The sequence below is a fragment of the Vidua chalybeata genome, chromosome 1, assembly GCF_026979565.1.
Source record: "Vidua chalybeata isolate OUT-0048 chromosome 1, bVidCha1 merged haplotype, whole genome shotgun sequence".
Taxonomy (NCBI): domain Eukaryota; kingdom Metazoa; phylum Chordata; class Aves; order Passeriformes; family Viduidae; genus Vidua; species Vidua chalybeata.
Genome location: NC_071530.1, coordinates 42396208 through 42423773, shown reverse-complemented (window position 1 = coordinate 42423773; position 27566 = coordinate 42396208). Strand labels below are relative to the sequence as shown.

At 49.1% G+C, this 27566-nt stretch overlaps 1 protein-coding gene across 12 annotated transcripts; it reads left to right on the top strand.

The window, feature by feature from the left end:
• The first annotated feature begins 33 nt into the window (after window positions 1–33).
• On the top strand, window positions 34–27425 carry GASK1A (golgi associated kinase 1A). 12 transcript variants are annotated; one of them, XR_008433644.1, is made up of 10 exons: window positions 34–361; window positions 10553–11371; window positions 14822–14944; window positions 15229–15332; window positions 15889–17937; window positions 23074–23154; window positions 23683–23826; window positions 23934–23984; window positions 25767–25894; window positions 26574–27425. XR_008433644.1 is itself a non-coding variant. In XM_053956942.1 (6 exons), exons 1-5 carry the CDS (start codon window positions 359–361, stop codon window positions 23117–23119), a joined length of 1095 nt encoding a protein of 364 aa, XP_053812917.1. In that variant the 5' UTR covers window positions 34–358; the 3' UTR covers window positions 23120–23154; window positions 24016–24427. The 12 variants fall into 12 exon arrangements, 3 of the variants coding, with proteins under 3 accessions (XP_053812917.1, XP_053812908.1, XP_053812868.1); XR_008433645.1 differs by lacking the exon at window positions 25767–25894; XR_008433643.1 differs by having other exon boundaries at window positions 25767–27425.
• The last annotated feature ends 141 nt before the right edge of the window (window positions 27426–27566 follow it).

Genomic DNA, 27566 nt, shown 5'->3' with positions numbered 1-27566 from the left:
CTCCCGCCCAGGGGGAAGCGGAGGCGTGTGGCGCCAGGAGCCCAGCAGCCCTTGCAATGCGGGGCTGGGCAGCAGGGACTGTGGGCAGCCCGGAGGGGCACCCCTGGGTGACAGCCCCCGGCAGTGATTGATGGCCGGGGAAAGGAAGCGAGCTGATTAGTTGCTGGAATTTTTTTTTTCTTTTTTTTTACCTGCTATTAAAAAAAAAAAAAAATTGTACGTTCTGTGTGGGTTCCTGATGTCGTATGGAAGTGCCACAGGCGGCCGGCACCCGACTCAGGAGGTGACCGTGTGCCGTGTCGCCCAGAGGCGGTGAAGCTCATGAGGAGGAGCGCGTCGGCTGCTGCTGCTGCGTGACATGGTAGGATTTAGGGTTTCCTTGCTGAGCTGATGGTGGGAAGCAACGCTGGGTTTGCCCCATGGGATGTGAGGTACAATGGCGTGTCCTGGATGTCTCTTGTGCCGGACCACTCGGAGGGTCAGAGCCGGGTGAGCCAAGCAAGGCAGGAAACTGCTACAGCACTTCTCTGTCCTTAAAAGCATTAGGATGGACCGAGCAGATTGTAAGAATTCGCTAGGGATGCACAGAGCAGATTGTCAGGATGCCCCTGAGGGCAGTGCCTGGGGCTGCTGTGGTGAAAGCACTGCTGTCAGCCAGGGAGGCGATTACACTCCCTTGGCCAAAACCCACCTCTTCTAAGTGGCCAGGTGGCACTGCTTCAGGCAGGAGAGCAGCGTGGCGTGCCGGCAGCCAAGTGCAGATAGAGATCATGACTGAGCCGCTCTGTGCTTTCTGTTTGGTCCTGACAAAGCAAAGCACTTTCATCAAAAAGCCACAAAACTGGCCGATTTGGCAAGGGAGACCTTCACGTCCCTCCCAAGAAATGTTGTGCTTCCCCAGCATCAGAAGGTTTATCCACATCTGTAGTGTGCTCCAAACCTTAGGGTGGTGTTTCATGTCATCTAGTTTTAGTGGTCCAGTTTGGAACATCCCTTGGCAAACCCATCTGAGGAAGCATGTGTCAGCTGAGCTGGGATGATCCCCCCATGGCCCATTAGCCCTGCCCCACCAGGGGACAGAGGGGTGTCATGCCAGGGAGTTTGCAGTGAGGTGGGGGGCTCTGTACCTGCTTCACCACCTCAGCCCTTGCCAAGCTTTTGTTGGGCAGGGATTGCAAATCTATGATGGATGAGCTGAGGAGATGCTTGGTGCTGCTGCCAGAAACTGGTCATTTGTGTCACTGAAGCATTTTTTTTGTCCTCGAGAGTGTGCTGATGACTCTGAGCATCTCTGGGGACAATGCTGCTGTGCCAGCCTTCACTCGAGTGTGTGTGTGTTTGTGTACAGGGAACACTAGTGTCATCCTTTACGCTTTCCACCCTACAGTTTGCGTAGGCTGCTTTGGGTTTCTTAATTAATGAACTTCAGCAGCAGGACAAAAGTACAAGACTGGGGCTCATGTCACCCATTTTGGGTTTGGAGATAACGCCTCCCTGTCAAAGGGAAAAGCAAGGCAACTCTCCCCATACCAGCCTTTTGTCTGCAGTAACATTTTTCTGTACAAGCCTTCACTATGAAGCATTTCAAAGCCAGATACCTGGTGTGGTCTCCCATGTGAGAGCAGGGTATTCACTTTTTGCCAGGGTTTCCATTTTGCCTTGGCAAAGTAAGGTCTGCTTCTGCAGTTCTTTCCCTTTTGTGAGCTCCTGCATTGACTGCTTTAATTTTGCCTATAATCTGGGTTTGCTCTGGGCACCTGTAGGCAGGGCAGTGGTGGTCATGAGGAATAAATCCAGGCTATGCCCCCAGCTGATCATCTTGTTGCTTCATTTGCAGCAAAACCCCAAACAAAATGCTCGAGATGATTTTTGACTCCTTTCAAAATCACCAGGAGGGTGCCCCCTTGCAGAAAGGCAGAGGGATGCCAGCTGTGAGCTCCCGTGTTGGTATGGAGAGCACACTTGCAGCCGGCTTCTTGTTGGATCCAGCTGCCTCTCATGCCCGACCTGCCTCAGCAGAGAGTGCTGGGGGATGACTGCATTACAGAAACATCTTCTTTCTTCTGGCTTCAAAATCTGCCAGAGAGTAGTTTCCAGTTGCTGTTGTTTGCCTGGTGTGAGGCACTCTAAATACAAGGGGCTGATTACACTGTGTTAATCCTCTGGCATAGATTCCAAATGCCTCAATTACCCCTTCTTTTCCAATGCTCAGTAACTCCAGTCCACCTGCAGCTACTTGCCTTGCCCTGAAGGAAAAGCCCCTTTTCTGTGAGCCTGGCTGCACCAATGCTCATAACACGTTTGCCCTGCTTGCTCACCCCATGGATTTTGCTAGGTGAAGAAGCAGGCTGGGGGGGGTGGCTGCCAGCAGGCTTTGCCCAGGATGGGATCTGTGGGACACAGGCAACATTCAGAGCCAAGTGGCAAGCAGTTTTCTTCCCCTTTTTTTCTCTTTTAGATGTAATGGCTTAACAGGAGGAAAATAGGATTGCCTTTCCGCAGCTGAGGCTGGGGCTGGTATGAACAATTCTGTTTTGAAGAAAGCCCACAGGGCTGAAAGGCTCCGCTGTCCTCCTCCTTCTCCCTCCCCTTTGGAATCCCACGAATGCACTTTTCTGCTCTCCAGGAAGGGAAAAACCTGACAGTCAGCTCAGGGAAACCCAACTGTCTGACTTGGGCAATCTCCACTGAAACTCCAGCAAGGGAATCCAGTGTTACTCCTTGCCAACACCCCAAAGAGGCTTTTGTGAGCCCCCACCGGGCACCAAGCAAGCATTCCTGTTCCCTGGTGCTGGTCCACCAGTTAGAAAAAAAAAGTGAAAATAAGTGGATCAAAATACCTCCTCCACAAAATATAGAAAAAACATTACCCCTGATAAAATAAAACCAAACCACATGCCAAAATGTGTGAGAGTTTTAGCAGCATTCCAGGCATTCACAAGCAGGATTGGCAAACTCATCATGAGCAGGAGGAAATAAAATGTGATTTTATTGTAATGTATTCCTCCCCATATTAAATACAGCCCAGAACACATTGCAAAAGGGACATGGCTTTCCAGCACCTCTGCTCTTTGCCTCTGTTGTGTGTGGAGGAGCTGCAGCAGCACAGCCTCTCCAGGGATGCCAAACCAGAGCTGGTGAGCAGCCCAGAGGTGCAGCAAGAGAAACTATCGGGGCGAGGGGAGTTGTGAGGAAGGGAGTCCATGGCTCCCAGATTCCAGTTCTTACATCCCTGGGTTTGGACATCCCAAAGGAGTCAGCTCCTAACCTATGGTCTGTGGCTGGAACCTGCTGAGGAGCAGGACTCTCAGTTCCAGAATGCCACAGGAACAAAGCGTATTCTTCTTCCCCAGAAGTAACTCAGGGCTGGGGACAGTCTGTGTGTGGGACTTGAAGGGAAGGAGTCCAGCCCACGGGCCACAGGCTGCTGCCCTCCTCCAAAGCATCCCCTGTACAACCCTCAGAAACAAAGGCAAGACTGTTCAAAATGAGCGGGTCATGAGGCGCAGATGTTGCACAAAGGCAAGCCACATCTGTTTCACTGGGGAAGGGGCCCCCTACTTGCTGCTTCAGCAAGCAGATGGGGAAGCTGCTCTGAAAACTTACAGAGCTGAGTGCAAGAGGCTGGCCGGGAAACTGGGACGAGGGGAGGGGGAAAAGGGAAACCTGGCAGGAGCCTGCACGGCAGTGGTGAAGTGAGGGAGCAACAGCCTCCCAAAACTGCTGCTTTCCCTCCTTGACGTCCCTGCCAGGAATCTCTAGGTTGTGCTGCTCTCATGTAAGTGTGAGGGTTAGGGGAATGAGCAGAGGGAGAGGAGGGAAGATGAGGACCTCCCTTGTTCCCTGAGGATAGTAGGACAGTCATGCATTCAGGGCTGCCCAAGTCCTCACTGTCCCCTGTGAACACAGGATGCTGTTTCAGGTCCTCAATGATCTGGATGATTTGGGTGCAGGTTGATATCACCTTCAGTGGTGAAAAGTAAGGGGGATGTTTGCACATGCAAATGACAGCAGACCTGTGCATCTCAGTGATGTGTTCTGAAAGACCTCCATCAATCTCCTGGGAGATGTATCTCCAAGAAGTAGAAGATCCAGCTAAGTGCAAGAGTCTGCAGTAAAAACCCTGACTCTGAACTTAAATAGGAGAAAGATAAGGCATCTGAAAGCTTTTAGTTTGCTTACTTTAAGCAGAAGTGTCGCATTCTGGAGAGTGTTTATTTTTGTGGTGCTTTGTGTTGACTTCTGGGATTAAACCAGAGTGGTCCTGAGCTTCATGGTATGTAGCACCAGGATGAAAAACTCCCTGTCCATCCCACACAAATCTGAGTATTAACTGTCTGCAAGCTGAGATTTACACAGTGGGAGTGAGTAGAATTATGAATTTTTCCTTTTGCTCAGTGAAAATCCCATGATTTTGGGGTACAGACAATGTCATCACAGGACAAGCAAGTCCCTGCCTGTACCCTGCAGGGCTTTAGTCCACACCAGGTGCAGGACAAGGTGTGTGTCTCCTCTGGGCCCCCCCAGGCAGGAGTCCTGACCTTGAGTGCATCAGCTGCACCCCATGGTGTGGTGTCCTCCAGACAGGTGCTGGCCATCTGTTTCCTTCAAGGTGTGTCCTCTGTCTCCTACTTCAGGTCTTCCTTTTTCAGAGACCTTGAACAGGAAATTTGGGTTGCTGGGAGTCTTGCCACTCTTGTAAACTACTCCTGGAGCGGGCAAGGAGTTTACAAGCCTGTGTATCTGCTGTACTTCTTTGGCACATAAGGGAGCAGACAGTGCAATGGGAATAGCACTCTTAAACAGAGCAGTTTGCAGCTGTGGCTGAAGATTTCATTTAAAACAGTCCTTTGGATGATGGATGTGCAAGAAGAAGCTTTGCTTAGCCTATGTCTGTGCAGAGAAGAACCTCCAGGGCAAGGAGCCTCCCAAAAACTGGAAATAGTCACTTTGGGTGGGAGGTTTAGAGCAAGAAACAGGACATTTTATCCCTGGTAAGCAAAAAGCTCAAGGAGCTGATGCAGGGTCTGGAGCCATGGACATGCCAGGTTATTACTAGAGAGACGCTGTGCTGCTTGAAGGTTTCCAGGTTTTTGTAATTTGCTGCCCCAAGGCCGTAGCGATAACTGGGAAGAACTGTGAAGGCAACATTATTTGAGAAGTTAAAGGTGGTGTGTTGGCACCATCCCTTTGAAGTCAGTGCTCAGACTGAGCAGGGCCAACACTGTTTGATCCATTTATGCTGCTGCCAGAGTGCTGCCCTCTGCTAGTGCAAAGCATGCTTGTCTTGCGCTTAGGCTATAAATGATCCCAGAAACATTGCAGACTATCCAAAATTTAGCAAAGTACAGCATGTTTTAAGGTTTCATCCCAGGCAATTTAACTCGGTCATTTTCTGGTTTGGTTTTGGACATGTTGGTGGGGAGGTTTGTGTGTCAGCCTGAGGACTTTGCTGACTCTGCAGGGAAGAACCCAGCACCATGTGGTGATGTGTCACATTTCCATCTCCCCAGCTTCAGCTGACCCAATATTTCCTGTGACTCTGTTTCATAGGCTTTATGGGAGCAGTCCCCTTTTCCACCTTCTCAGTGCCTGGTTTGAGCTTTCCAAGCCACTTGTTTGGAAGTGGGGCTGGAGGAACACCTTGAGCAGAAGGGCATGGCCTACCTGCCACATCCCTGTCCTGGAGCCAAGCAGGATGGTCTTCGGGGTGTCTGTAGAGTGCCGAAATGTAGTGGGGTCATGGATCTCCCCTCTGGAAGGGCATTTTTGAGGAAGAAAATTTCATCTCTGGAGGGAAAAATCCCAGACACAAAGCTGGTGTGGGTCTGCTAGGAATTGTAGCCACTTTGATGGATCATGAGGTGGGATGAAAGGCTGTCTTATTCTTCATGCCCCATGGCTATGTGAGTGCAGGCGAGTGTTGGTGGAGCTGTCCCCGTGTGCTGGGGGAGCACAGCAGACCTGCCCTCCTGGGGAGCCACTCTGAGCCAGAGCTACCTTTGGGACTGGCAATCATCATTTAATAGCTGTCTTTAAATTCCCACTCTGCCAGCCATCTATCTTCCCTGAGCAGGATAATATAAGGAGGCATTTATGCGCTTGAATGATGGGCGACGGATGCTGCCAAGCATTTCCTTCTGCTCAGACTTGCCCGGAGTCACTCCGGGGATGAAGAGGTCCTCTGCATGGTTATAGGTCTCCAGCCCACATGCCATGTCCTTAACAAACCAAGAAAACCTCCTGCACAATATGAAAAGGAAGAGGCTGATCCTCTGGCTGATCCCAGATCTGATTGATGTGCCTGCTCTCCCATCGCGCTGGGAGCTGCTGTGAGCACCATGTGTGGTTGCAAGGCTCTGGAGACTTTCCCAGAGGTGGGGGGCAGGCAGAGGAGGCTTCCCACTTGTTTTTCAAGCAGTCTTTGTTAAAATTGGTCACGGCAGGCTGCACCTCCTGCTGCCCAGGCGGTTTTGCGGTTCATTGGGCGGGCAGCGAGCGCGGAGCTGAGAGGGTGAGCACAGCCCTGTGTGTTGCACCCCTCCGTGTGCACCCAGATAAATGCACGGGCCTGTCTTTAACCTGCTCATCGGCAGATTGCCTTTGGCAAAGTCCTCTGAGCTTGGGAGTCAAAGGCAGGCAGGTGGCCGAGAGTGATGTGGCTGTGGCTGAGCCATCCTGGCTCCTTTGGGCACCTCTTTGGGACATTGGGATTTACTGCTGAAGGTGTCTTGCAGTGCCAGTGCAGGGGCAGGAGGACTCCTAAATGCCAGAGGAAAGCAGGAATCAATCCAGTTTTCAACAGCCACGTATTTCCATGGCATCTTTCTAGTCTCAGGGCTGTTTCTTACATTCTTGGATAATGAAGTTTGGGGTTTGTTTTTCTTTTCTTTCAAGCACGACAAAGCCAATTTGATGCACTTTGAAAAGAAATTGAAAACAGACTTCTCTGCTTCAAATTCTGCCAAGGTTCAAGCATCCTGGGAATACAATGTCAAGGATAACCCTCCCCCACCTCACCCCCAACTAGACTTAGAAAGTTTTATCTCCTAGCATTAAAAGCTACACAGCTCTCCACTGTGCTTTCAGAGCCTGGGCTGTGCTGTATGTCCCTCTGATGAGTGAGAATATATATTATTTACTTATTGGCATCCTGGAACAAGTAGTACCTCTAAGCCTTTTTATGGATTTTGCCTGCTGGGCAAAGGACCTAATTTCTGGCAAAGACATGCTGTACTGTCAGTATGTCAGCCTGGCAAAGCAGAGCTGTACGTATGGTTTGCATTTTGGGCTGAATCAAAGCCACAGCTTAAACTGCAGCATTTTTTTACAGCATGGGCTCAGAGAAAGACTCTTTGGGAAAGTATTTACCCAGGGCTTGTAAATACAGTATTATTTCTGCAATGCTTTATCAGCTAGGTTATTATTAAACTTGCAATATCAACCGTCAGAAATAACACAGAGACTATACTTGCATCTTTTTTGTTTCTTTTTGTTGTTGATGTGGCAGGGAAACCCTGAACAGTGCTGGGGAAGGGAGCCTGCACTGGCCCTTGCCCAACTTCACAGCCCAGGGTTTTGAGTTTAGGGTGGGAAAGCAATGGGGCTTTAACTTGTGATGCCCAAACCCAAGGTCACTGACAAGGAAGACAAAGTGGGTTTGGACAATAATGATTCCTTAACCACTTGGACTGTAAACTGACTTGACATTAAAAACCCAGCAATTGTTGCCATCCATTTGGCATACCCTGTTCTCTGGCTTTGGGTTAAAAAGGATTTTTCCTGCAGTGCTTTGAAGGTTCTCCATGTGGCTCCCACATGCATTCTCCCCCCAGGATACTGGAAGTTTTTGGCAGACAGGATTTTTAAATACCCAGAGATGGTGTAAGCAACCAGAGGGTTATTATCAGCTGGATAACGAAAACAATCTTCCTGAAAATACTCTGGGCTGAAGAAAAGGGTTACGGGGGTTTTTGGTGAGAGTGGAATGGGCTGTGTCTCTCCAGAAGGGTGGGACAGGGGAGGTGCTGGGAAAGCATGTCCAAGAAAGCACAGATTGGGAAGGGACTTGGCTCAATGCAGATGGGAATACTGAGATTTACAGTTAGCCCTGTCCTTTGGGATTGATTCCATAGATAACACTGTTGTTAATATTTGAGGCCAGAGGAACAGATTGTGAGGCACTTACAGTGATGATTTGAAAGGAGTGTGGATGTCAGGATACCAGAATCAGCCCTTTATATGCTACAGAGTAGTTTTACTGCGGTTAAACTAGGACTTAGACATTGCACCTCCCCTAAACTCTTGCTCAGGAGACCAGACGTGGATTGCAGGTGTTTGGGAAAGAATGTGTGTCTGCACTCTGCAGAATTTGCTTGAAATCTGGGGCATGAAGGTTTTGAGTAGCTGAGCTTGGGTGTTGCCTGTGTCACTTGGCATTAGCTGTGGTTCCACAGCAAATCTTTATCCCATCCAAGTAGGAGAGAGATGGGATCACAACCAGCTGCCTGACAGAAGTCCTGCTGCCCCTCAGGGTGCTTAGGGGTGCTCACACTCATCCCCTCCCCAAGACAATGATCTAACCGATGATTTAACTATGTAGTTTGATGCCTGGGACAGTTAATGCCAACCCTTGAATAACCCTGCTGGTGATCTAGGACAGGACATCCCTCTCTGAACAGTCTCACCCTGGACTAGGTCCTTTCCACTCTGGGAAGAGATAAAGCAGAGGTCCCCTGGCAGGTCCCAAAGACCTGTACTAGGCAGCCCCTGGTTCCTGGCAGAGGCTGGTCTGAAAAAAAGCATTTGGCCCAGCAGATATATTTTCCTGCACTACATTGTGTTTCTGGGAGAGAAGCAATTAAGTGAGAGCTATAAAGCTGAATCACTCCAAGTGCACCATCAATAGCTCTTATAAACTGCATTAAATCTGCTCAGTCCTGGAAAGGGGGGCATGGAAGGAACACCTCCTGTGGCTGGGGCCAGCGAGTTGGTGGCTCCTCTTACCCACCTCAGCTGATGTAGTGTCTTTGTGAGGGATGTGGCTTCTCACCAGGGGGCTGTCTGAAGCAGTCTCCTCAAGCTGAGGACATGAAACCTGATGGATTTTAGGATAGTGCTGTGTCAGCTCATAAGCTCATGCACTGGGGTTGCCTGGGGCAGCTGCTCATGGGGCATGAGTCGTGCTGGTGATGGGTCCCTGTGGTCAGTGGGAGCCCGTGCTCCTAAAAGCCCCATGGCTGGAAATGCTTTTGCTTGCCCAGCTGCTTTCTGGAAGTAATTCTGCTGCTGGCTCTCACCTCCCCAGCTTTTTAGCTCTTTTTCAAGCTTTTCCTCTTACAAACAGTCTCTTATCCCTTCTTTGGCAATATATTGTCCTGCTGTGTCTGCCATGGATATGCTTGTGCTTCCAAAATAAATAATTGGAGAAAAATGTATCCACTTGACCATCGCCTTGACTTCCAATGTGGGTTTGAGCTGCTTGGAAATGCCTGTTGAAAGCAGAGAAACGGCACCAAGGTGCTTTTTGTGCCTCCAGCCTCCTGAAGTGTGTGAGGCTGCCCTCACAAGTGTGTGAGGCTGTCCATTCCTGAGTGAATGAGGCATGGGTGCAGCGTGGTCCAGGGACTGGATTGGCTTGGAGAATGTCTGCCATCTGCCAGGGATGGGGCCTCCACAGCTTATCTGAGCAACCTGAGCAACCTGTTCCTATGCCTCAACACTCTCACAGTTAAGAATTTTTTCCTAATATCTAATCTGAACCTTTCCGTTTAAAGTCCTTTTCCCTTGTCCTGTCACTCCACATCCTTATAAAAAATTCCTCTCCAGCTCTCTTGTGGGCCCCTTTAGGCACAGGAAGGTGCTGTAAGTTCTCTCCAGAGCCTTCTCCAGTCTGAATAACCCCGGTTCTCTCAGCCTGTCTTCATAGAGAGGTGTTCCAACCCTCCAGGAGTTTGCACCTTTTTTTTAAAACACAGCCAGTCACAGGTCCTGACTGACACTTGGAGCTACCTTGCTTTTGCCAGATACAGCAATGGCAGAGATGCCAGAGCTCCAGAGGTCTTGTCTCAGCACATTTTGAGATATCCAAGTTATGGGTTCAGTATGCAACCAGAATAGGAACCAGTGAGGGTGCTCAGAGTAAGGTCTGAAAAATAAAACCTCTTAGAAACTGGAAAGAGTTCACATCTAGACAGGAATTTGCTCTGGTTTGGTTTTTGGGTTTTTGTTTTTTGGGTTTTGGGTTGTTTTTTTTTCATTTCTTGCATCTTTAAAGTGAAATACTTGACCATGAAAAATTCATTGCCCATAAGGTCATCCTGTACCTCAGCACTGCGGATATGGCAACCTCTGAGTGGGGAGCGAGTCCTTGCTCTGATTTGCTTCTGAAGGGACTGCAGCTAATTTCTGGCACAAATCATGGCACCAGCCATAACCCTCCTGCCACAGTGGGGATCACAGAAGCAGAGGGGCTGGTTCTCTAAAGCAAACCCTGCCAAGGGCTCTGCCTGCAGCAACACTCCAACATCATTTCACCTTTCTGTCCCCGCAGGCTCAGCGACCATGGCGAAGGACGGGGATGAAGCCCCCAGCCCCAGCAGCTGTCGGGGTGCTGCTGGCCCTGGCCCTGCTGGCTCTCATCCACCTGCCCCCACCACCAGGCCACTCCCTGCTCCCGCTGCCGGCCTCGTCCCCCCCAGGGCCCCCGAGGGAGGTGGCTGCCCCGCTGTCTGGAGGACAAGCCTACAGAAGAAGGCTCCCCATGCCTCGCACTCACCTGCAGCAGCCCCCTGGCCGGAGCAGGAGGCGGAGGGGGCTGGAGAGGGACACTCCCCCTTGGCTCTCTGCTGATGACCTCCAGAAGATGTGGCTGCTGTCCAGTGGGCAGGTGGTCTCCAAAACCCGTGTCCCTGCCCACGGGCAAATCATGCGAGTGAGGCTGCGTGCCGTGGGGGGTGCCAAGGGAGATGCCAAGGGGGATGTCTTGCCAGCCAGCCCGGAAGGAGACTGCCAGGATGGGCGCTGTGGGCTCATCAAGCGCCCTGGGGACCTGTACGAGGTGCTGGCCTTCCACCTGGACAGGGTGCTGGGGCTGAACCGCAGCCTGCCCGCCGTGGCCCGGCGCTTCACCAGCCGCCTCCTGCCCTACAGCTACACCGACGGCGCCCTGCGCCCCATCATCTGGTGGGCTCCTGACCTCCAGCACCTGGAGGATGCCAACAATGACCAGAACTCCTGTGCCCTGGGATGGCTGCAGTACCAGGAGATGCTGCAGCCCCACAGACCAATGCTGGTGGCCAGGGACGCTCCCTGCTCCAGCATCCCACACAGCGAGTGGAGCCGCTTGGCCCTCTTTGACTTTCTTCTCCAGGTAGGGCTGTGGTGATTGAAGCCACCTGTCCCAGCAGCTGTGGCACGCGCGTTCCCCTGCACCTGCACCTATACTGTCTGACCACGGTCTCCTGCTGCTCTGTGGGGTCACATCAGCTGTGGTTTCTTGGGATGTATTTTCACTCTTCAGCTGATGGGGAGCAGCAGAACTTTGTGCAGAAGCACTTTGGCCTGAGTATGGTCCATGTTTGGGACTTGCAGGGGAAACATAGGCAGGTTGTGGTGAGTCTGTTCTCGTGTGGGTGATCTTTCTGCTGTTCATTTTGTGCTGGCAGAGGCTAAAAGAGACATCCCTAGGGTATCCCTAGGGATAAGCAGCATATCTTGCACCAGCCCCATCACATCCAAACTCAGGGATGTGCTGTTGGCATTGGAAATACGGAGCCATGCCTTGGACAGCACTTCCTCCTCCTCGGCACTAATAGCACTTAATCTTCTGTCTGGAAAATCATACCCTGCTGCTACAAGGGATTACAACAGTATCCCAGAGAGTTATCAAGTCTTGGAGGGCAGCTGTGAGGAGGCAAAAGTGGAGAAAAAGAAAGCCTGTTTAGGCATCTGAGGGCTGATTATCAGACAAGAGAAAACTGCCTGAAAGGACAAGTATTAATACAAATAAAAGAAAAAAGGGAAGAAGGGAAAAAACCCCAAACTACTAAAATGTGTTTTCCTTATTCTCTCTCTTTTTTTTTTTACAACTATGGCTGGCAGAGGTTGAGCAGTTCTGTCTGGGCTTGAAAATATTTTAGCTGAAACAACCAGAGAAATAAGAAGATTAACCAATCCCCTTCCCTTCCCCAGGCCAAAATACTGCTGAGTGCAATGGAAAGGCTGAGACTGCAGGGGAAAGTATCTAGTTCTAAGCAGAGTTCCTCCTCAAGGACTGAAGCAGTGCAATGATAAATTCAAGGACAATCCACAGGTTTTTCCTCAATAATTCTAATGGAATTCTCCCATGCAGAACAAGTCACATACCTTGAGTAAAGAGGATATTATAGAAGTGGAGTAGCATCTTTCAGAAATGGTTTTAGCATCTCACACCCTTGCTGGGGAAGGAGAAGTTGGTGAGATTTGAGCCCTGTTGTACATTGGCATTGAAATCCTGGTAGTTTTCTTCAATTTTTCTTAAAATTTGTCTTCTTCTATGTTAATTTCTATTGGTATTTGCCATAAGGGAACCCCCCACTATGTGCAAAGTGTTGGTGGGGGCAAAATGCCAAGCCTGGTAGAAAAGGGGCAGCTGCTGATGGCTTTGTCCTGCACTTAAAGACGGCCAAAACCAAATCAACTCTGCAGCCACATCCCTGCCCTGGGACACCTTCTTCCCAGCCAGGGGGAGAGCAAGGAAAATTTCCCTAGGCGAAGCTGTCCCAGGCTGAATCATAACTGGAAAAACCTATCAGATGCAAGGGGATGCCCCAAGATGGGCATAAGAGGGGCTGAAGGTGAGCTTCTGGTAATGTTTGAGCTTGGATGGGAGAAAGTGTGGCTCATGTATTTGTGTTCTAGCAGTAATACCAAAATTCCCATGAATTAGAGCTGTTTAGGCTCTGGAAAGAAAAAATTAATACCAAAAAATCAGGGGAGGGCCAGGGGAGGGAGGGCTTGTCAGCATGTCAGGGCATTCTCAGCATCTCCACAGCCATCTGGTCCCTCTCCTGGGGCTCCACTTGGACACCACATCTGCCTCCACCTCACACCTCTGCGGGTTCGGCACCAATCCACCTTGGTTTCACAGGTGCTTGTGGGCAGATGAGTGGAGCGCTGAGCCTATTTAATGTCTCTGTAAGTTCTCTCAGGTTGTCCTCACCTTCTGTGCAGCCTGCAAAACAGCATAGCAGGTGAGAGAAACTGGTGTGCTGAGCTCTCCAGTAGGCAGACCGAGGAGATGTGTGGAGGAAATGTGATATTTTCTTCTGTTTCCATGTGTTTTGTGACAAGATGCTCGAGCACTTTTTAACCGGAGTGTCTCCCAATGGAGGCATACTGACCTGAGTTCTTCATTAAACCTCAGAAAACAGAGGTTTGAGAAGCTCCAGTGTGGGACTAATCCTTCTTCTCAAAGGGTTATGAATGGAATGGCCATGGAGACCACAATTCGTGTTTCCCTGCAGCATCTTCTCCAGTGCTTGGTCAGCGTTTGGGTTCAGACTGAACTCTGTGGCAAAGCACAGCCTGCAGTTGATAGCTTGTGATAATTACCACAGTGAAGGGAATAGGCAGCCTCAGTGGGTCACTTGGCTTCTGTCTCATTGTCACCTGTAGACCCCTCCTGGATCACCTGAGACCTGCTCCAGCCTTCCCAGTGGCTCCAGGAGCCTCTCTGCACCCTGAGCCCTGGGCTGGTACCAGCAATGCCGAGCAAATCAGCGAATTGGATGTTTTCATGCCACAACCAGAAAATATATTAATTTTGTACTTTATATGTATTTTTTAATATTTCATATATATTTAAAGGAGCATATATATACATGGTTTTTTTTTGTAGATAGGCCTCGAGATCAGGAGGAGGTGAGGCAGCTCCCCTACAGGGTCATGTCAACACACAGCCATGGGGAGGTCTGTTAACAGCCAAGTTCCTGTCTACCCCACAAATCACCCCAGAGGATGTACCAGCTGCTTCTGACGAAGCTGAGGAAGCTCCATAAATACTGAGGCCAGGTCTGGCAGAGATTTATGTCTTTTAAAAGCCCTTCATCCCTCCAAGGGTGTGGTTGAAGCACTGGAAGTTGTCAAGCAGCTCCAGGGTTTCTGCAGGGAGCTGGAATGGGAAGCAGGAGGTTTGACAGCCTGGACAACATAGAGCCTTAGCAGCACCTGCAAATGATTAAACACAAATGTAGCTGAAACAAGCCACTGTGGCCTAACTTAAATGTCAGGCATGCTCTGCATATTCACAGACCACTTTTTCCCTTGCTGATACTTTTCCATTCATCTTTCCATTGAGAGCTGCTCAGGTTACCATAGGGATGGATGAAAGGTTGCACATGTGACAGGAACCTGATGAAACCATCATACAGAGCACCATGACTTGGAAAAAATAAATTATTTTTGAGGTTTCAGACTCTAGGTTTCCTTGGGTGCTTTGTTGGTTTCTTTTATTCATTTATTCATCATTGTGTACATCTTCATTCAGCAGGAAGCACAACCCATTCAGTCTGTGCAGATACAGAATGTGGAGGTACCAAGTGTCTGAACTCCATCAGAAAAGCCTGTCACCATCACCTTTGACATCACCTTCTTCATGCCAAAGAGGTTTTGCATGTGTGCTTCCATTCCTCTCACTCACCAGTGTATGCAGCTTTTCCATCACGTGTCTCCTGAGGATGCCTAGAAATTATTCATTTTCCTCTGTACAAGAACAGCTCACAGCAGGACCCCCCTGTCCCAGGCACATGTCCCTGTTAAGGTCCCCAAATGTCTCCTGCAGGTTCATGACCGCCTGGACCGCTACTGCTGTGGGTTTCAGCCTGATCCCTCTGAGCCCTGCGTGGAGGAGATGCTCCACGAGAAGTGCCGGAATCCAGCAGAGCTGGTCCTGGTCCACATCCTGGTATGTCTCCCTGCTGTCCAAGGGCTGCTCTGGGGCTAACATGGAGGTGCCTGGGAGGCACTTGCAGGACTGAGGTGGTCGCAAAGGGAATGTAGGTCCCATGGTGATGCTGGGTCCCTGGTGGGAGGCATGCCCAGGCATGGAGGGACATAGACATTGTCATCTGTGTTCCCCCAAATACTCTCAGGCTTTCTTACTGAGAGTAATAGGCTACCTAAAAGCAGCCTAAACCTCCTCTGGTGACTCTGCACTGAGTGAACTTTTCCTTGCCACCCTGCTGGCAGGTCCGGAGGAGCGCGCCATCCCGCCTGGTATTCATCGACAACGCGGGCAGGCCACAGCACCCTGAGGAGAAGCTCAATTTCAGGCTCCTGCAAGGCATAGACAGGTAGGAATGTGCACGTGCTGAGCAAGGGCTGAGCTGGCACACAGGGGATGTCCAGCAGCCGTGTGTGTGCTCACCTTCTTGCTGCTTCTGGCCTCTCTGATGGGGCCAGCCTCTGAAGGGGGATGGATATTCTGGATGTCCCCAGAACAGGGTGGCTGGCTAGGCTCTCAAAAACATCCCACATGCCCCTGCGCTGAAACTAACTCTTTATTCTGCTCTGGGTGGCTGATGGCAGGCTCCAAAGCCTATTTCCCCTCTTTAACTGGCAGCTGAACAAAAATGATGAATGATCAGGTATTTCAGCATTTCTTGCACCATTGCCCATGAGGCATTTTGGCATGCTAGAGGCATGATTTGGAATTTGTTTGGGTCTATCCTGCATGCTCACCATGGATAGAGTTTTAAGCAGAAGACTCCTCGTCCTGCGTTCCTCTGGGTAGACATGCATTTCCTCTTGAAGCATCTTTGCTCCAGTGCCCTGCTGCTCCCTCCCTCTCTGCTCAGCTTCCCCTGGATAACCCCTTCTCTCCCTGTCTCTTCTGCTCCTCCACTGCAGCTTCCCAGCAGCGGCAGTGGCCACGCTGCGGTCGGGCAGATTGCAGAGCCTGCTGCTGCAGTCCCTGCGCCTGGACCGGGAGCTCTGGGAAAGCCAGGGGGGTGCCGAGGGGCTGAGACCCCTGCTCCAGACCATTGACAGGCGGGCACAGATCCTGCTCCGCCACATCCAGGAGCACAACCTGACGGTGTTTGAGGACTCGCTGTGCTGAACCAACCTCCGGCTGGCTCACAGTGCCTGCCTTGCTCATCCCAGCAGCCGTGGATGTTCCTCGTGCCCTCGGCATGGACGTTATGAGGCTCCGTGCTGGTGCTTAGCCCTCCACAAGGTGTTTCCCCTCACCTTGTAGGATGACCTGGAGAAGCAGATGGAACCACAGGGAGTAGGAAAGATGGGGAGGAGATGTCTCCTAAGACAACCCACAACTGTTTGAGAAAGGCAACAGTCATCAAGTTATGGTCTCAGCATGGATTTTCAAAGGAAGGGCACATCCATGAGGTTTTCTGGATGCCTTTATGGACATGCACACAAACACACAAACAGCAACTATGAAAACTGGAGTCTTGGACAGTTGAACGGCTGACAGGGACCCTGGAAATAGTTAAAGAAGCAGTGGAAGAAGTCACTGGCAGCCTTTCCATGGCTTGTACTGGGCTTTTTGATGATGCCTTCACTATTTCCAAAACATCCCGGACAGAGAGGCAGGGGGAAAGCAGAGGGGAGCTTTCTAAGTGGATTAAACAAAGACAAGACACTAGAGATGAGCTCTGCCTTTCCCTCTGCAGAAAAGGTGACGTGTGCCTGGGAGACTGTGAGCCACTGCCTGGACATTGGACCTTGGACTAGGCAGGACCTTGAAGGTCAGCAGCACTGGGCAGCAGCTGCCCTCACATAGCCCATGGTACCATCCCCAGTGAGAGCCATGTGCTGTGTGCCATGTGCCATGATCCATGCATGTGCCTTGGTGGGCCTGGGCTGCTGCCAATGCTCTCAATGTTGATTTGAAGATTTAAATCTCTCGTTCACTCTTTGCCTTCACTGTCAGGGGATTAAAGGCAAAACTACCCCACTTCTGAAAAGCACTCCTGGCTGCTCTCCTGGGCATGACTGCATGTAACTCTTCCCCAGGCTTGCAGAAATATGTTTTAACAAAAATGCCAAGCTATTTTAGCAGAAGGCAGTCGAGTGCAAAATGCTTTCTGAGCATGCTGGCACCTCCGGCAGAGCCCATCCTGTCCCTGTCACCCCTCAGGCTCCTTCCCAGAAGCACATTCTGATGAAGCACAGCAGCATCCCAGCTAGGCAGGTCCTCAAGTGTCAGGGCTGAGAGATAATTCAAAATCAAAATGAACAGGAGGAAAAGAGATGCAGGGATGGGGTCCATAATTCCCCACAGTGTATTTCCCAGCTGAGGCATGCAGTCAGTGTTTGCCTGGAGCAGTCAGTTCCTGGCCTGTGGGTTTATGGTTTGCCACCAGAAGGCTTTTTAAAGGCCTCCATTTCTCCAGTGTTACAGGCAGAGCATTCAGGCACTCCAGTTCACTTGTGCCTTTGGAAAGTCTCAGTGAGACTGGCATGGGTACCCAGCTGCACCATGGCGCAGCTGTCCCATTGCAATAGCTTTGGAGAACACAGCCACTCATGCAGTGGGAGAGGAAAAGCTGGGTATGAATACCTTCCCTGCTCCATCCTTCTCAGCACTATGTCAGTTTGAGAATCTGCTCTAACACCCATGCTGATAAGCACAGACAATTACCTTTTTCCCCCTTTTCCCTCTTGCTGAAGAGAGGGTGAAGCGAGATGTGGGTGACATGAATCAACAAGCAAGCACAAGTGCTCTCAGGAATCATCAGCACTCAGCATCACAGGCAGCATCCAAAGTCCCATCAGCTTGTTCCTGGAGTCCTGCCCTCCAATTAGCCAGGGAGCGCCTTTCCCCCAGCACTCTCTCCACCCCATGAATTATCACCCTATTTGCTGTGTCATGAGATGGATCACGGTCATGGAAACACTGCTAAAGCCTGAATCATGAGGATTTATTACTGGGAGGTGAGCTTAACTTGTGAGCTTGGAAGAGAACAAAATAACTCATCCTGGGTCCTATGAAAAGCTATACCCAGGCATGGCTGTGTAGGAGTAAAGGATACTAAATGTAACAAAATTAAATCCAAAAATATGCTGGGAAAAACCGTGAGGTAACAAGAGCATTAGTTACGACATATAGCATCAGTCAGAGTCTTGCTTTATCTCATTAAAGTGAGAAATTTCATTAAAGGAGAGGTTTTCATCCCATGTAAGCCAGGTTCTCAGCAAGACTCAAGAGACAGGTGGGGATCTGTGCGGTGGCCATAGCTGTGGACATTGCTGAGCTGGACCAGCAGCTTTTGCCTTGCCTCTGGCTGCATCTGTTCTACCTTAACATTGCACAAGGTAGGGGTTTTTTTTGCATTTCTTTAGTTGTAATGTGAGTTTGCTGGCTAAACACATGTGGGAACATCTGTAAGTAGTTATACATGTGAATAAAAATCCCTCATGATTTAACAAAGAGCCATGTATGGATAAATGAGAGAAGCAAAAGCCAAGATCTTGCTGAGACTGATCATTAATCTTCTTTAATTAGTCCATTTTTCCATGGGCTTGCCTATGTAACCAGCACAGGCTCTGAACTGTGGTCATGGCTGTTCAGAGGGATCCTGTGGCCTGCCTGTGTCAGCCTTTACCATGTCGTGTTGGGTTCGGTTTGCTCCAGCTATCAGTGTGTCGTATTTCCTATGACAAACTTACTGTTATGGTTGTAACTACTTTATAGTTGGAAATACTCCTGTGGGGCCGTGCTTGACAAACTAGATTTCATCTGAGCAGGGATGCTGTTTTACCAAATTTTACCGCACATCAGCACAGATTGTGCTTGGGTGTGGTTGCAAAAAAAGATGGTCCAAGCTGGCTGCAGGATGGCTTTGTCTTTAAGAAGGCGGCAGCAGCAGCAGCCAAACAAGGGAAAAACCAGTGGAGAGACAAGAGCTCCTTGACGGGGGGAATCTCTGCGGCACCCTCCTGCTCACCCTTGGCACCTTGGAATGTGCTCCGAGAACAGCATTTGGAGCACGGGCACACACATCCACGGAGCTCCAGCGGGGGGGAACTGCTTCATTCTGCAGTGATCCAAGTGACACAATCTGTGTTTCTGGCTGGCAGAAAATAGGGCTGGGGGTCAGAAGGCAGCGGCCAGATTGGCTCCAGCCTGCCGAGCACACGCACTCACACGCACTGTGTCTGTGTCACTGCTCCTGTTCAGCCTGATCTTCACCCCTCAAAACTGGTGATCCCTGGCACCCTAGCAGCCTGCTCCAGTGCTTTGCTAGCCTCACTCTCCAAAAACTAAATGCCCATTTACTGCACTTAAGGGCCACTTCTTGAGCTGGACACAGGACACTAAGTAGCCTTTTCTGCAGCACCGCATGGACCTCGCAGAGCAGCCCCAGCACTCACTGAACCCACCCAGTGGCCAGGGGTGACACCAGTGGGGTGGCACTTGGGGGTGAGATGATGAGCCACCCATTTGCTTCCTTCCCCTTAAGGGTGGGTTGTCACAGGTGACTCTCAGAGACCCCACAGGGTGCTCTGCAAAACCCACCCAAACATCCCTGTGCTGCACAAGGGAAGCGTAGGCTGACTGCTGCCTGAAAGGCACGAGCTAGCAAGTATATCCAAATTCATTGTTAAATCTCCGTATATAAAAATAATCTGGCTTTTAGAAAGCAATTTATTTATTCTTTCAGTACTTATTTAAATATTTATGCAAAAAAGGGAAAAAAAGTCTGCTCTGACATAGGATTATTGTTGTAGCAATGGTCTTTGAGATTAATGGAAGTAAATTAGCCTGATGTTTTATTTACATCCAGAAAAGCAATAGATAAACTCTCCTTGTGATGGATTTTCTTCATTATCTGGGTGAACGCCTAAGGTACAGCTCTTAACATTGTTTCTTCCATGTGGTTAGACAAACAGTTTATCAAAAGAGTATAAAATTGTCAGGAAAAGAAGCAGATTAATGGCCAGTAAAGTGAAGATCATTGAATTTATGATATAAGTAGCAGTATCACTGGAGCTCAAGAAATGGCTTATTAGATAAGCACCATGTACACACACAGGGAAGTGCTGAGCCCGCCCTGGATCTGCCGCATTGTCGGCGGCTGCTTCCCAAATCCCAGTGGGGTGGTCTCCACACTGAAGCTTCACCTCCCTCCTCCTTCCCTCCCTTTAGGTTTGGGTTTATTCTGTAACTCTCTCATTTGAGCTTGCAAACATACTATTTCCTCTCAATTAAAAACTCTTAAGGTTTCAGAGATAACCTTGTCTTCATATCTGTGCTGATGTAACCATTTCTGCAACTTATTTTGGCAATTTTGGCTGCTTTTACACCAGGGATAATCATGCCTGATGTAATATCAACACCAATAATGTACAGGTCCTATGATTCTTTGTAAAAAATCCCCCAGCATTAGCAGCTTATGGATCCCATATGGCTCCTGCAGCAATTACCGCTGCAAGGATGATTACCTGCCAGATAAGGCAAATGGAAGAAAGGAGACAGGGAACCTGGGAGAAACAAAACATTTCTGGGGATGGCAGAGGGGCTGTGTTTGTGGGTTCTCGAGGTCTCTGCCCTGCCAGACATGGGCTCAAGTTTTCAAGCTTCAGAAGAGGGATTTTGGGTACATTGATGACTAAAAACGATGAATTTAACTGGTGCCATGAATCTTGGTGTCCAAGTGCTGTCTCCAGCAGGTGGCATTGGCCCGACAGGCTGTCTTTTCCCAGGGCTTGCCAAGAGCATCTTAAAAGTTTAATCTCTGGACTGGCAGATTTCAGGCTGCTAAAGCATCATTAAGTCCCTAATTCCTTTTCCGCTTAATCTGCCCAGCTGTACTTTAGATGTCTTCACCAGCACCACCTTTTCTCCCCCCATTACTCTCTTTCCTACAAAAATCTACATTTATGGAAGCATAGCATTGCTTCATGTTGCAAGCAAGACAGAGCAAGCGGCTGCTTGAAGAATGAAATGCCACAGCACCCAGGGCTCTTCCCACCCTAGTGTGGACCCAAATGTGGACCCAGTTGCACAGCATCCAGAGAATTTTTGGATTAAAGATCTCAAATGGTGGTCAAGACCAGGAGTTTTTGTCTAGAGCTGTTTTGGATAGCTGCTGCTTTGGTAGGATTGTCTCTGTTCCAGAGACAATAAAAAGTAAAGTTCAGGACATTTTGAATGGGCCCTGCAGCTGTCCCTGGGATGGATTTTAAAAGGATACATCTCCTAGAGCTGTGTGCATCCAACTGGCAGATAACACAAATCCAACCATGCTCTGGGGCTTTGAAATCCACTGGTTTGTAAGCAAGGCAAGCCAAAGATGGGAACAGCCTCTCCCAAACAGGAGTAGTTTTCTACCCCCAGACTATCACCATGGCATCCTTGGGAATTTCCCTGGGGTTTTTGCTTCACTCCTGACTGAAGGACCAGCCTCACGTTTCCTCCTCTTCTGAGCTGAGCCAGTTTTTATTCCCCTGGGCCACACCCTGCATCACTAATCCAAGAGGTGATGCAGGTGCAAAGGGATTTCTTGCATCTGGCACCCTGGGGCCCTCCTGGGAACCCCTGCTGCCAGCCACAGGCAGGGTGCTGCTCGTGCCCCTATGCAATGCTGTCCCTCCAACTTCTGACCCTGGCTTGGGTTTGGATACCACATGAGCTTTCTCTCCCCTCCTCAGCCCCTGCCCAAGTTCCGGATAAGGCAGTTGGACTCACCATTTTACTTTCTTTTGGGATAGAAGGCTGTTGTTGGTGATGCCTCTGCATCACCAGGCAGAAGGGAGGCTCATGTGGCAGGAGAGGCAAAGACTGAGACATCAGCTCTTGCTTGAAACATCTGTTTCAACCTGTGAGTTGTCTTGCCAGTACCAGGAACTAATATGTCAGTCTGCAGAGGTATTAACGCAGCAAATGGACTGCCTGGCCTTTCCCTGGCCTCCAGCTGTCTGGAGGAGGCAGCATGTGGTGATGCCTTCAGGAAGCACCTGAAAGGGGTGAGTGAAGATTTTTTTCCCACTAGGTGCTCAGCTCTGGGAAAGCAAAGAGAAATTCTCTGTAGATAATGGTTCAGTCCTGTCCCCAGTCAAGCCAGATGAATATGGTGGGGTTTCAAACCAGGTACAGGGAGGAGCCCAAGGAAAACCTGAGTCCTGACCCTGCATAGAAATGGAACAGGATGTGCCCATGCAGGGGTATTTCCCTGGCAAGAGGTAAGCATGACTCCATGGTGCTTCTGGCCAGGCTCTCTGCTTGAGCAGGTGCGGTACCACCTCTTCCAGTGCTGCTTTTTAGTGAATTTTGCTCCCTTGGATGTTTGGCCATATCTAAGCAGGGATGTAGTTTTTATTGGGGACAAGGCGAGTGGATAGAGTGGTGCAGGCTACACTGTAAATGTTGCCATATTTTTGCATGTATTTGGTTTTAATTTCCCATTCTGGGCATCTAAGAAAGCTTGGAGTAAGCAAAGCGTGTTACATCCCAGGGCTCTTTATGTACATAAACAATTGGAGGTTTATTGCCTTGACCTTCCCTGGAACAAGTTCTTGGCTCCTCTAAGTTAAATCTTGGGAAAGAAAAAAAAGGATCTAATAAGCTGAGCTGCAGATTTGGGCTTCTAGGAAGCACATCTAGGTGCCAACAAGAAACCAGGACGCTGAGGTTTGCCACAATTGGGACAAATCTTTTTAAATGGCTTTTGTTCAGTTCACCGGGGTCTGCCAGCTCTGCTCCTTGCCAACAGTTAATAGTCTGGGAGCAGGGAATTGGTGATTGTATTTAAGGCAATTCAGCATGGTTTTACTTGATTTGGAGTGGGGGGAGAGGCGGCACAACATCTATGCACAGAATGGACAGGTTAGGTTTATTGTCTGAGCATGAATCATGGCATCACGTGGAAAGAGCCATAATTAGGTGTTCAGAAAGAGTTCATCCTGCCCATTTGAGTTGAAGTTGTAAACTAAGAGGGCAGAGATCAAAGGCTTCCACCGAAGGCCAGAGCAATTTGCTGAGGAGCTTAACTGAAGGTTAAGTGCCCGTGTGGGGGCATCAAATCATCTGCTGCCTCTTCCTTGCCTTTGTTTTTACTCTTCTTCCAGAAACAGGAAACAACCAGTGTGTGGGAGATATCTCTACTTCAGCTGAGCATGACCTTTTCAAGCCTGATCACAGTTCAAGAGGTGGGGAAAAAAGCTCCAAAAAGGCACAGCCGTGCTTCTGTGGTGACAGCCCCTGGGTGGGCAACGTGGTTTCACGTCCTGGGGCTCCACTCCAGCCTGGCCCCAGGCTGTGCAGAAGGAAAATCTGCTCAGTCCTTCCCTGCCTCTTCCTCCTGGTGATGCTTTTGCACTCGCCCTTCTAAAAGATCTCATCTTCCTGAGGCATTTTGATTGCTCTAGGTAGACGCTGCCCTTTTCTGCCTGCAGCATTATCCCTGCCCTGCCCCTGCCTGCTGGAGCTGCCTCTTGCACGCTCCACGAAGCAGCCAGGCACTGTCCTCTGTTTTAATTGCTTTTGCCCACCTCCTGGCTTGCCCTCACATTAGCTTTAGGGGATGTGGGGCAGGGGAAGGGCTTGGAAAAAGGGAACATTTGGGTGTTGAGAGGCAGGGGAAGGTGGGTAACAAGGTACCTGCTGGCTTGGTGGGACCAGATGTGTCAGTGCAGGCATCTGCATAGATATGGACAATATTTTCTCTGTCTTTGCAGAGCTATGGCCTTGAAGTTTGCCTCTTTTATTCTGTAGGGACCACTGACTGCAGAAAACAGATGCCATCTGTCCACCGTGCCTTGTAAATCAGATTTTAATCATCTCAGGGAGAGGTCTGTCTCCAGCTGAGTGCTGCAAACCAGGTCTGCAGGAGTTACTCTGCAAAATTTACATTTCTGAGATAGGTTAGTGATTAGGGCTCCAGTTTCATGCCAGGGAGGCTGAAATCCAATTTCTTCCACTCTCACAGATTTCCTGGCTGTGGGTGGAAAATAGCTTAGGCCATGCCTGAATTGATCAGGTTAAGTGCAGGTCTGTTTCTCACCTCCCAGCTGACCTCCCTCCCCAGCATGATGACTCCGCAGTGTATCTGCATCCAGCGTGGGCAGAGAGGCTCCCATAATGAAGGACACCACTGAGTCAGGACCAAGAGAGACACCTCCAAGATCCAGTTTTGCTCCATGAAAACTGAAGCCACAGATTGCAGAGATGCTGGTGTTGGAGTTGCTGTCTCCTCCAGTATTGCCTGATTCCCAGCAGCTACAGGCTTGCCTGGTAGATAACACGTTTGTTCCAAGGGCTGCTGCAGTAGGTTGCAGTGGGCAGTGGGGGAGAGAGCCAGGGAGGGAAATGGCACAAGATTTGACTCTGTCTGGTCTTGTACAGCCCTTACACAGGTCTGTAAGGCAAACTGTGTGTTCCTACAACAATAAAAGTGCGCTGCTGAGGATGGTCACAAGCACAGGTGAACTGTCCTTGTCCCTTTTTTCAAATCATTATGTATTGCAAAATCATTGCAGGTATTACAGGGAGGCTGCAAAGCAACCTCTTTTGTGAGTAAAGAATCAATAATTTGTTTTCTTCTTCCTTTTATGAAAACAATACCATAAAATCATGTTGGTTTATTAAAAAGGCAATACTCTCCAAGCACAAATAGCAAGGCTGATCACAGCCTGTCCATGGGGAGGTACAGCTCTTTTGTGCACAGCCTCTGTGGACTTATTTTACAAAAAAGAGCTTAGCAAAGCCTCTAAAACCATGGTTATTTATTAGTTGGCATTGCCAAGTTTTGACCCTGAGGAACTCGCAGGGGCAGAGCAGATGAAGCCCTGCTGGAAGCTTTGAAACAAATCTCTGCCCCTTCTCCTCCATCCTCAAAAAGGAGATTTGCCAGGCAGGATGGCTCCTCACAGCTGTCCCAGGTCACTAATTTCTGCCATTTTACATCAAAGTAGTGCATCCTCCCAGACTGTGTATCATCACATCACAAGAGGGTGGTTACAGCAGTCATATCCTGGGACAAGTCAAGTCCTGTCAGTTCAGCAAAACCCAAATCTAATGTTTATAATGATGCTACCATTACTTTTTTGAATGTGATGCCATTAGTTTAAGCTCTTGCAAGGGTGCAGGAGAAGAAAGGTGCCTCCTGTCAGCATCTTCTGACACGCTGCAGAAGCAAACCTGCATCCTTGGTTCACATGAGTTGGGGCAGCCATCATTCATTTTGTACAAAATCTTTTTTCCCCCACCTCTGCAGCACAGTGGAGACTGCAGCTGGGCCACACACTGATGAACTGGATTGGGTGAGGGCACAAAGACAGCAAAGGCTTGTGTGGAAACCATTTAATGGGGAATCAGTAAAGGAAGTGCCCCCGTGTCCCTCACCTTCCTGCCCCTCACACACCCTCAGGGAGTTGTTCTGTATGATATTGGCTGGAGCTCTCTGAAGGTTTGGGCTGGGCTCATGAGGCTGGTATGAGGTGTCTGATGAGCAAGTTCTGGAACTAAGGGCATCAAAGCTGATTTGTAAAAATGGGATAATAAGGGGTAGTGTGTTACCCAGCTAACAGGGAGAGCCCAGGCTCCACTGCACAAACATCCCCCCCCCGCCGCCCCCCGTGCTGGGATTCATTTTAATCAGCACTTAGATAGGAAGAGAAAATATTCCCCATCTTTTTTCCTTAAAGATTAAATAATTCATTCAGCCAACACCCTAATGAGGCACCAGCAGACATGTAAGGAATAAATATTTTAAAAATAGTTAACTTAAACATTAAAAAACACCCCCATCTCTGTTCTGTAGATAGTGTATGGGGAACCAGGCTGGAGTGGGGAGAAGGTGGAACAGCCCCTTTCCAGAAGAGCAAAGGAGACTGCAGATTAAACCAAATCTTGAGCTGTTTTCTAATGAGCCTGCTGCAGCTTTTCCAGGTGAATCAAAGAAATGAAAATCCTTGGGCAAAACAAATATTTCCATTCAAGTCCTTTTGTCTTCCTATTCCCTAATCTTCCCCCCAGATCCTTATTCCTGATCCAGATACTAAGCCCAGTCTCAGTTATGAGGACGCTGGGACTGAGGGGTCACACCTATTTCCAGGTGGGGCTGTGTTGTCCAGAGGATGTTGGAACCATCACCTTACTGGAGCCCAGGGAGCCCTCACCAAGGCTGGCTTTGTCCTTTATCCCTCCAAGAGATCCTTCACTTGTGCTCCTACTCACAAGCATCATGATTTCGCCTTTCTTTCTTCTTCTGCAAAGGAAGAGAATTTAAAGATTAAATTCCAATGAGAAATTAAAAAATCATAGGTCCCTTGAGACACAAAGTACAGCTAAACCCAACTCCATGAGCAGGGAAACAGATTTTCTACATGTTGGGGGAAGTTTGGCAGGTAGGAAAATATTTCTCAGCTGAACTCTCCCACTGGTTTGGATTAATAGCTTGGGTCCAACTTCACTATTCCCATAACAAATAATTCTTAAACCATAACTAGCCCAAGAGAAGAAATAACTGCTGGATGTCTTTTCAATGCTGTATTTTTTTCCTCTGTAAAGCATTCCTCTTTTAAAAGCTCTCTGGCTCTTCACAGCTTATTTTCCTTGGATTTTATAGAGATGTCAGTACCAGACACATGCAGACAACTAAGCTTCCAGGTGGCAACATACACAAGATACATGTGGCAAAAAGTACAAGGCAAGATGTTCCCAGCAAAACAACGTTTAATTTACTGCTTGTGAATGATCCATGAGGAGACCCAGACTTTTTTTTCTAACATATTCAGCTATTAGTCAAAATTATTTGACACTCTGCAAGACCCCACCACCAGTGTCCACAGCCCCTCTGTCACAGGCTTCTCCTGCACAAGGGGATGGAGGTTTGCATGCTTCTTTTCCCATGAGTTTGGAATCTTCTCCAGCTCCAGAGAGCACCCTACAATGAGATTAAGTTGCCGTTGTGTTGGAGCACTGGGGGAAGTTATTAAACAAGAACTCAATGTATCATTTGTACTTCTCTTAAACTAATAAACAATAGATGTTCCCTTCAAAGGTAAAGGAACAGCTAATAAACCACTCACAAGCTCTTTCTTTCAACCCCAATAAAATCCCAGCCAGATGCCAAAGAAAGCCTTAAACCCAAGCACTGAACTCGATGTTGAAATGTCAGCCCCCAAACGTGAGAGGAATATGTCCATTTCCTCAATATGCCTGGAAGAGCTAGAGTTTGAAGGGCTTAATCTTTCACTTTTGCTATCAGGTAGAACAAAACGCTTCACCTAAAACCTGGTTGTAGTAAATCAGGTCTTTGAATGCCTGCAGAGAAGTCCTCGAGCAGTTCTCAGCTCCAGGTGTGGAATGAGTTTGGACAGACTTTTATCTCCATTTTAGCAAAACAGAGTAAAACATATTCTACTCCACAATTTTTTTTGCAGTCCCCTCAAATGAAACCCTTAATCAGGTGTCTTTTTAAAATCATTGCACTGTCTCTGAAGATGGGAGGAAAGAAAGTAAATGTGGAGAACAAAGGGGAACATAAGTGGCTGCGCTGAGATAACCCTCTTGCATGGCAGAGGTCCTCTCTCTGGATTTCAATTTCCAAGAGAGCTTG